We start from the raw sequence: 8,054 nt of genomic DNA, 5'->3' as shown, positions 1-8,054 counted from the left end.
TCAATACATTATTTTTCACTCAACAGAATGGACTGTATAGCTGATGCAATTTGTACCTAGTCAATAATAAAATGTTTATTATTGCCATTTATTTTTATTCAAGATCAATAAAAAATTCCAAGTACTAAGTGACTTCTGCTTTGTAGGAATATTTACACGTGTGAATATGGATGTAATTGAGGGACAGACTTTATTAAAGCTCTTTAATCTTAATAGTTGTGCTGCTTTTGTTAAATGTGCACTTATAACTTTCAGTATATATATATACTGAGAAATAGCTGTCTTATCACTCTTTCTACAAGAATCTTCTCCACTGCTCTTCCTGCTATTTGGGGGAGGAAGGAGAGTATAAAGTTTGGCACATCAGTTATATTACATGGAAGAAGCAGAGATGTCATGTATGCCCATAGGCAAAAAACAGACCTGCTCAAATTACTGCACTAAAATCAAGCATTGCTTTTCAAATTAACAACCAGAAGAGAACGATGGAGGAAACAACCATCAGGGAAGAAACTGAGAATGTCTTCATCAATGTGATGGGTCTAGACCTCACTGGCTCTTTAAGGGTTAAAACCCAGCCCTGGGAGAGAGCTGGAGCTGTGGAGCCAGCAGCTGTGGCAGGTATTAGCCAATCAGGGCACAGCCGAGGGCAGTATAAGTAAAGACTCCTGGCAGGGAGGAGAAACTCAGACTCACTCTTGCATGAGCTTTGGAGTAGGAAAGACCTGGAGACCAGGGAGGTTGGAGGCTTCCTGATTTAGAGCAGGGCTGGGGAAGGTGTGGCCAGGCAAGCTCTCAGGCTGCAGGGCCTGAAGTAAGGCCTGAGGCTACTATGATTGTGGGGAGGCAGCCAGAATAGGCAAAGGCAGCAGGTCCACACTGCCTTGCCAATGGAGTGGCCATTTCAGATGGCAGTTTGCCCCTGAGGCAGGGGCTAGATGAAGATTGGTGGTGGGTCACTGAGGCAAGGTGGGTGTTAGGAGTTAGAGGTCCCCGGAGGGGGAGACCCTAGAGTGCGGGGGCACTGTTGCAGGACAGTACCTAGGTGGAAGGGTGCCAGGCCTGAGCGGGACATGAGTCCTAACACAGAGGTAGAGAAAAAAATATGTAACAGTGGGTGAGACACCAGCTGCAGGTGGGTGCTTTAGAGCTGCAAAGCTACTTCCCAGCGTGTTCAGCAGGCAGTGCTGGTGGCAGTGAGGCCCCCCCATGGATAATCAGAAACCATGGAGAAAAGCCATTAGGCTGGGTGCTCTGTGTGTGCACAGTTGAGATATGCGACTGTAGAAAGAAAAAAAAGTTTCAATTTTAAAAGTTAAAAGAGCAAAGCACAATCAGACGCAGAGAGAACGTGTAATGATGTATGGGTATGTGACAGTACTGCCATGTATTAAATGCTCTTGGCTATTCTCCCGTGACCAGATTTCTACCTGTTACCTCAAGATCATAGAATCCTAGGGCTGGAAGAGACCTCAGGCAGCTCGAGTCCAGCCCCCTGCCCAAAGCAGGACCAAGCAGGAGATGACCTGACATTGCTCCTTTCAACTAATTTTGCCCATAATTCCTCAACCAAGCCCATTCCACTCTTACATGGCACTACTTACCTGTGTCAGTTCACACGTGGGGATCATCCCAAGTCATCCATCACCCTTTCTGTGTAATGTGGAAAGAGAGCGCTGCACAGCCTCCAATGCTGAGGTGACCGGCCATGTTGTGCTTATTTATCAGATAGCCAGGAAGGTGGTGGGAGTGTGTCAAAAGAAAAAGGCAACTCCTTAAGGCTGGTGCAGTGACCACAGGTTAGAGTAGCCTTCATGCTAGTCTGAGTAAGGTAAGAGGAACAGCTGGCCTCTCTCTGGAGTTGCACCGGGCATTGGCCCTCTGCCAGGTTCGAGGCTGATCATTTGAAAAGGCTGGGAGAGGGTCTGGAACAATCATACAGTGCATATAAGAAAAGTGTACTCTAGGCTACAGGGCAGTGCATTAGTGGCGCTGAGTATAAACCTAGGGATGCCTCCTTCAGGTCAAATCAGTTTGTGGACACTTGCAGAGGTGGTGGTCCTGCCAGGCAAGACCATGCATATCACTGAAATGGAGGGTCCCTTTGGACAGGGCTCTGCACTTTTCAGAGCAGGCTGCAGTATATTCTGCATAGATATCCATCATCTTAGTCTGGGCTTTCTACTGTATCCCTCCCTCTGCTTTGAACTAAATGCACATTATTGCACAGAAAAGCTGCAAGGCAGTATCCTTTCTCTGTTGCCATATCAGCTGATTTTGGTCCATTTGTCTGCTTGAAAACTTGCAAGGCAGACCCAGCATACAGTAATGACTGTTAGTGCACCTAATGCATAGCTCAGCCACTGGAGCAGGAAAGCTCATAGTATGCTAACATTGGCAGGAATGATTTACACACCAAAGTGAAATTACGAAAGGCTGTCATGGATGTCCACATTTGCTTTCCTGAGCAACTGAAAAGGAGAGCTCTGCTTCTCTTTCCCAGGCTGGTGATTATTCAAGTACTTCTGAATCATGGGGTATGTGTAGGGCACAGTCCTCCATTATGACTTAGCATTCCCATGGAAATTCTGGAGAACTGTGCCCTACACATAGCACACGACCGAGAGAGCTTCTTTCAGAGACAGAAAGGGGAAATATGTTCTGGAACTTGGGCCAGCTTTTTTTGTATAAACATCTTCAAAACATGCCCTGAAAACCCTTATAGTCACCTTCTGCACATAATTGACTGAAAACTGCCTGTGACTCTAGTAATCCCATGGTAACATTAATTAGGCAAATGGGTAATTGGTCAGATTGCAATGGTGAGCTCTGAATACTTGGGGAAATCTGAAAGGAGATGTGTTTTTGAGCATGCGGGTAATGTGTGGGCACTAGAATATAAAAACACAGAGTTAAAAGGCAATGGTTTCCTTTGACATTACTGCTTTCTAACATGTAGCCACATCCTGGTTTTTCAGAGAACAGTGAATGAAAAATGGACCTGACTTCAGGAAAAGCATTAACGTTTTTATTGAACTGTACATAACTAATACACAAACTTATACATTGTCTTCATTTTCATGGAAAATAGTCTCTGTCAATGCAGCACCGGACCTTTTGTTGTTTGGATGGATGCTAATTTAGCATTTCATAAAAAGCAAGACTCCAACTGAGTTGGAGTGTTCTCACAGGGGCAGGCCAATAAAGCTCCTCCAGTGAGAACCTTCTCTCTAGCAGTGCTGCCATGTTAACACCTGCTCAGCATTACAGTGCCAATGCCAGTGAAAGGAGCTGAGGTCAGCCCTTCACAGCAGGGGAATGCTAAGCACTAAGGCAGGAAATGGCACCGAACGCACAGCACTATATGGATGTGCGACACCACTCCTTTTTCATTAATGTATCTCAGTTCCGCTTTGCAGTGACACACAAGCCTCTGCCTGAATAGTGTTTGATTTCAGCTGCTCAGCAATGAGGCAGAAATTTAACAGCAAGACATTTGACTGCGACATTAATGCTACATATAGGCTACATAGTGATACAATATAATTCTCAGAATCAGAGGCCACAATGTAGCCATTTTTGTGTGACAGGCGTCTCTTTGAAATATTAATGCATAATCTTCTCATTCATCTAGTCTACTCCAAACCGTAGACATAGAAATCACAGGGTATGTTCTAGTCTTTCCCCTCCACCTTTTATATTAGGAAATTTGATTTTATTTGTTTAAATTAGAAAGCTAAATAAGTAGAATCTCCATCACTGCTAGAAAATTACCCTGGGCTCTTTTCTTGTGCTTCAGCGAATGACAATGTGATACGGCTTAACCTTCTTCTCCTCTTCCTCTGAAGTCATTTTCACGTAGAGCCCAGTAGTGAGATATTTCCTCTTCCGGATCTATAAAACACAAAAGAAATAAAACAATTCTATGGCAGATCTGACAACACAGGCAGACTTTTAATCGGTGACCATAGTGTTTTGAAAAACAATGATAAGCAAAGTTTTGTTGCCTTGCCCACATTGTCTGTGCTAGTCACCTTCCCCTGTCTCTGTCTCTCTGATAGGACGAGATGATTATGCACTTGTCAGGGGAAGGAAGAGCAGCCTTCATAGAGGAGCAATAGGTAACAGTAGCCTCACCCTCCCTGACTTAACACTAATAAGGAGTTCAGATTGCAAAGTTCCGTTTTGTAGGTGTTCGGGTCGCTAGGTTTGATGTGGCTCATGGGGCCAGGAACTGGCTGATGTGGGTCTGAGAGCTCAGTAGTTTGGGCAGTTTGGATCTGAGGTTTGGGTTCCACTCTGACAGCATCCTCACTGGCAACGTACACACCTCTTGCATCACCTGAGAGACAAGCAGGCCAGGGCTCTCTGCCTCCATTGCCTTCCACGTATGTGACCAGTGACTCCTGGGGAAAGTAGGAGTAGCATGCGGCAAAATCAAAGCTCTCTACTGTCACCCCCGGCCAGTCACTTCTTGTGCAAGCTAGAGGTAGAGGTGACAGAGGACACAGGGCTGGGCCAGGCTGAGTCAGTGCAGTGGAAGGGAATACATCTGAAGACTGATATTGTCTGATATCCTAGTAATGGTTTGGTGCCTTCTGCTCACGATTTCAGTGCAGTCTGGATGGGCAGAAACTAACCTGCACCACAAGTCAGAGTGGCCAGTCTGCTCTGACTGCTGGCTGCCACTGTAGCAACACACAGCACCAGAAACCAGCTCAAAAGCCAGGTGGTCTGTGGCTGCTTTTCAGCACTGGGACATCAGAAAGAAGCCAGTGCATTCCAGTGGCCCTGGCTCTTTTTCGGTGGTCCTGACTTTCATTCTGCCATGGGTATGCCAGGAAGTGTCAGTGGTGTGTTGTGCTAGCGCTGGCACTTACCGCTTTGCTCAAGATGCAGGCTGTGAGGAGTATGCTGTAAAGAAACAATCCTGAAGCAGTGGCTCCTAATGTCCAGAGATACAGGTCTGTGTCTGGGCAGGGCTCTGGATCTGAAATACACCAGATTAAATGTGACATTGGTAAGGAAACTGTCACAATTCATTATCCCTCTTAGGCACTGCCCCTCTGCATAACAGAACTCTCCAAAATGTTGACAGGGCCAAATCCTCCAGTTCATATCCTCAAAAATCCCACTGACCTCAATGGGCGTTTGGCCTGGGTAATTACTGTGTGATTGGCCTTTTCTAGCTCCACACTTACATGCACACATCCATCTCCACACACGCCGCCTCAGACACTGCTCTTACTGCCAAGGATGCACACAGATCATTGACTGTATCACGTCTGCCTTAGCTCTCCAGGTGCTTCTTAAAGAAAAGAGAGCAACTAATGGTGCTCAGAGGTGGAAACTGATTGTAATGGTGACCCTTATTTAGACTCTATGAAGACAAAATAGCAGCACCCTAAACCACACCTCCAAGAATACTGTAGTATATTCAAGGTGCTTTGCTCACCAATGACAAACAGCTGTGTTCCCTTGCCGGTGTTCATGTAATAGGGTGGTGGGAAAAGTCGCTCCATCTTGCATATGTAGAGGCCAGCATCAGCAGCCTGCAGCCCCATGAGAGTGAGGGTCACATTGTTTTGGCTGGGGCTGACCTGACACGGAATGATTTTGTCTGCCATGAACATCTTGTACTCGGTTGTGTATGTTGAAGCACACACCTCGGTGTACTGATGGCCCGTTTGTTTAAGCAGAGTCACTCGGATTTCCTGGGTGTTCCCAATGTGCTTATATCCACACACCAACCTTGCCACTCCTTGCCTGTTGGCTAGCACCACAGCTGGCTGGGTCACTTCCATAGCTGGGAGCAAAGGCAGAGCATGATGAGAAATGAACACAACAAAGAAATGTCCTGCAATAACGTCCAAGCGCTTACTTAACACCTATAAAAGCAAAGAAAGAGATTCCAGGGCTGAAGAACCATCAGCCCTGGCCACAAACTGCTTCTGATGTGAGATTTCCTTTCACTCACAGTTTGTAGATTTTTTTTTCAATGCCTGCATGAATATGTATACTAAAAACCCACCAGAAGAAATTCTGCAGTTTCTAAATGCCCATTGTAATAGTTGATTTGGAGGTCTCAGCTGTTTCTCATTTTTTAAATAGCATATGCTATGAGCTGTGTATCCTTTGTATGACAGCATATTATATGAGCTGTATGTACTGCATATGATAGCATATGATAGCATAGGTCATGTATACTACAGTTTCCTTCTTTAAATAAAGCATTTTAATGAATAAGAAGGCATGAAAGGGACTGCAAATAATAAGGCTTTTATGCATTACAAATTAAAACTGATTGGGGATTGTGGAAGTTTAAACCAAATTTTCTAAAAAGTAGAGAGAAACTCCTAAGCTGACTAAATTTCAACCAGGAACACACTTGATCTTTAAGGTTAACAGCAAAGCTAGTCTGAAGATTATTTTGCACATGTTTTCCAAATGTTTATATCAGGAGGTGGGGAGGAGGAGTTGCCCACATTTCTGTTCTTTGAATCAATTCTACTTGCCACTGGAGTTACATACAATAAATTCTGATAACACACAGCAAACATTTTAAATAAAAATCATAGTAAAAAATCTGCTACACACGTTGATAGCTTTACAGGTTGCAATGTACCATTGCTATTCATAGTTTTCACTTTCTGAATGGAGGGCAGTGGATTTTGCATGAATAAGAACTGCAGGGACTGACCTGTTCCCATGAGCTGGTTTCAAGTTTGGATTGTTCTTTGCTAGGGGAGGGTTTATTTAGTCTGTGGCTGCCCATGAAAGAGAGGGGGAAACCAGAAGCTCTTTGTCCACTCAACTTCTATCTCTACAGTAATAATTTCATGCAAAGAATCTTGCTAAAAAAAACCCCAACTCTTTATAACTTCCTGATCTAGACAGGAGTCTTTCCTAGCCCTGCTAGTAACACTACTACTCTGGAATTTTCACCTGTTTTCCCAGAAAAATTGCAATGCATGGTATTGGATGTGCCTATCGAGAATCCCTATACTTTCCCAGCCTGGTGCTATTCAGAGACCCAGCCTCAAATATAGCTTCTCCTTGCTGTACTAAATCACTGTCCTGCAAAGGGGTGAAACCGAGAAAACATAAACACCCCCAGACACCTACAATCTTCTTCAACTACCCACCTCTGGTGATGCCACTGGCTGTGCTGAGGAAGCCAATGGTGGTCAGTAGTAGTAGGAGCATTCCAGCGAAGAAACAGATGATAGAAAGCTGAAGTTGCTCGTTACCGTCTAAAGCCAAGTCTAGCTGGAATTAAATCAGATCTATCATCAGAACTGCAGGGAAAGGGGCAAGACCTTTCAGGACACTGAATCTTGAAATGTTTGAACCCACACAGATTCAGTGTGTATATATATAGCTTTGATCCCAAACACACACACACACACAGTACCCGAAAGTGCATGAGACTTTGTTTTGGTTTTACAAGAAGGGAAGTGGTGGGTTTGATTAATACGTGCTGCGTTAACCTCAAACAGCTATGAACAAAACAACGATTCGGCAAATGGAAAATGTATTCAATCCGAAATCTGTCATGCGTTATACTTTAAAAATTGGGGGAGGAAAGATAATGAAAGAATAGATCAGCCTCTTTGCCAATGCAGATTTGAAATATTCAGAGTTCCTGAAATCACCCAATATTTCCTTTTAAGGAAAATACCTTTTAAGAACCTACCTTTTCAATCTATCTGTTTAAGATTGTATAAGCTTTGAAAATCATCTGGTGCTTTTATGTGAGAATCTGTGAAATCCCTAGAAAAGCCATTGTGGGTCATTGACTGAAGAGATTTTGAAGCATTAAGTTCTTCACCTCATTAAGTTCTTATACAATGTGCCTAAAGGTATATGAATGGACCATCACTGATTCAAAGCCTGATGAAAAATACTGTAATTTTTTTATTAAGATCATAGGTGACAGCAACTCCAAAGAGTGGCAATAGTTGGGTAAATATTTTAATTTAAAATAATAGGAATAGCCATACATGCAGCAGACAGCTTTTATTCCTGTGTAACGTAGGTGGGACTTCACCCAT

General features: G+C 43.9%; 1 protein-coding gene across 1 annotated transcript; it reads right to left on the bottom strand.

Moving 5' to 3' along the window:
• Positions 1 to 1,429: 1,429 nt before the first annotated feature.
• CTLA4 (cytotoxic T-lymphocyte associated protein 4) lies at positions 1,430 to 7,367 on the bottom strand. Its single transcript, XM_006114242.5, has 4 exons — positions 7,146 to 7,367; positions 5,456 to 5,806; positions 4,881 to 4,990; positions 1,430 to 3,894 (listed from the first exon to the last, which is right to left on the bottom strand). The coding sequence occupies exons 1-4, from the start codon at positions 7,204 to 7,206 to the stop codon at positions 3,796 to 3,798; spliced, it is 621 nt and encodes a 206-aa protein (XP_006114304.2). The 5' UTR covers positions 7,207 to 7,367; the 3' UTR covers positions 1,430 to 3,795.
• Between the last annotated feature and the right edge of the window lie 687 nt (positions 7,368 to 8,054).

This window comes from Pelodiscus sinensis, chromosome 7 (genome assembly GCF_052426305.1).
Source record: "Pelodiscus sinensis isolate ZL-2025 chromosome 7, ASM5242630v1, whole genome shotgun sequence".
In the NCBI taxonomy this organism is placed as follows: domain Eukaryota; kingdom Metazoa; phylum Chordata; order Testudines; family Trionychidae; genus Pelodiscus; species Pelodiscus sinensis.
The sequence above is the reverse complement of the archived record's forward strand: the minus strand, read 5'-3'. Positions and strand labels throughout refer to the sequence as shown.

Excerpts from the sequence above, each read along its gene's own strand:
- CTLA4 (XM_006114242.5), bottom strand. The coding sequence starts at position 7,206 with ATGCTCCTACTACTACTGACCACCATTGGCTTCCTCAGCACAGCCAGT. Across the intron at positions 5,807-7,145 it reads AGCCAGTGGCATCACCAGAG|CTATGGAAGTGACCCAGCCA; the intron begins GTGGGTAGTTGA and ends CTTTGCTCCCAG. Across the intron at positions 4,991-5,455 it reads AACACAGCTGTTTGTCATTG|ATCCAGAGCCCTGCCCAGAC; the intron begins GTGAGCAAAGCA and ends GGTGTATTTCAG.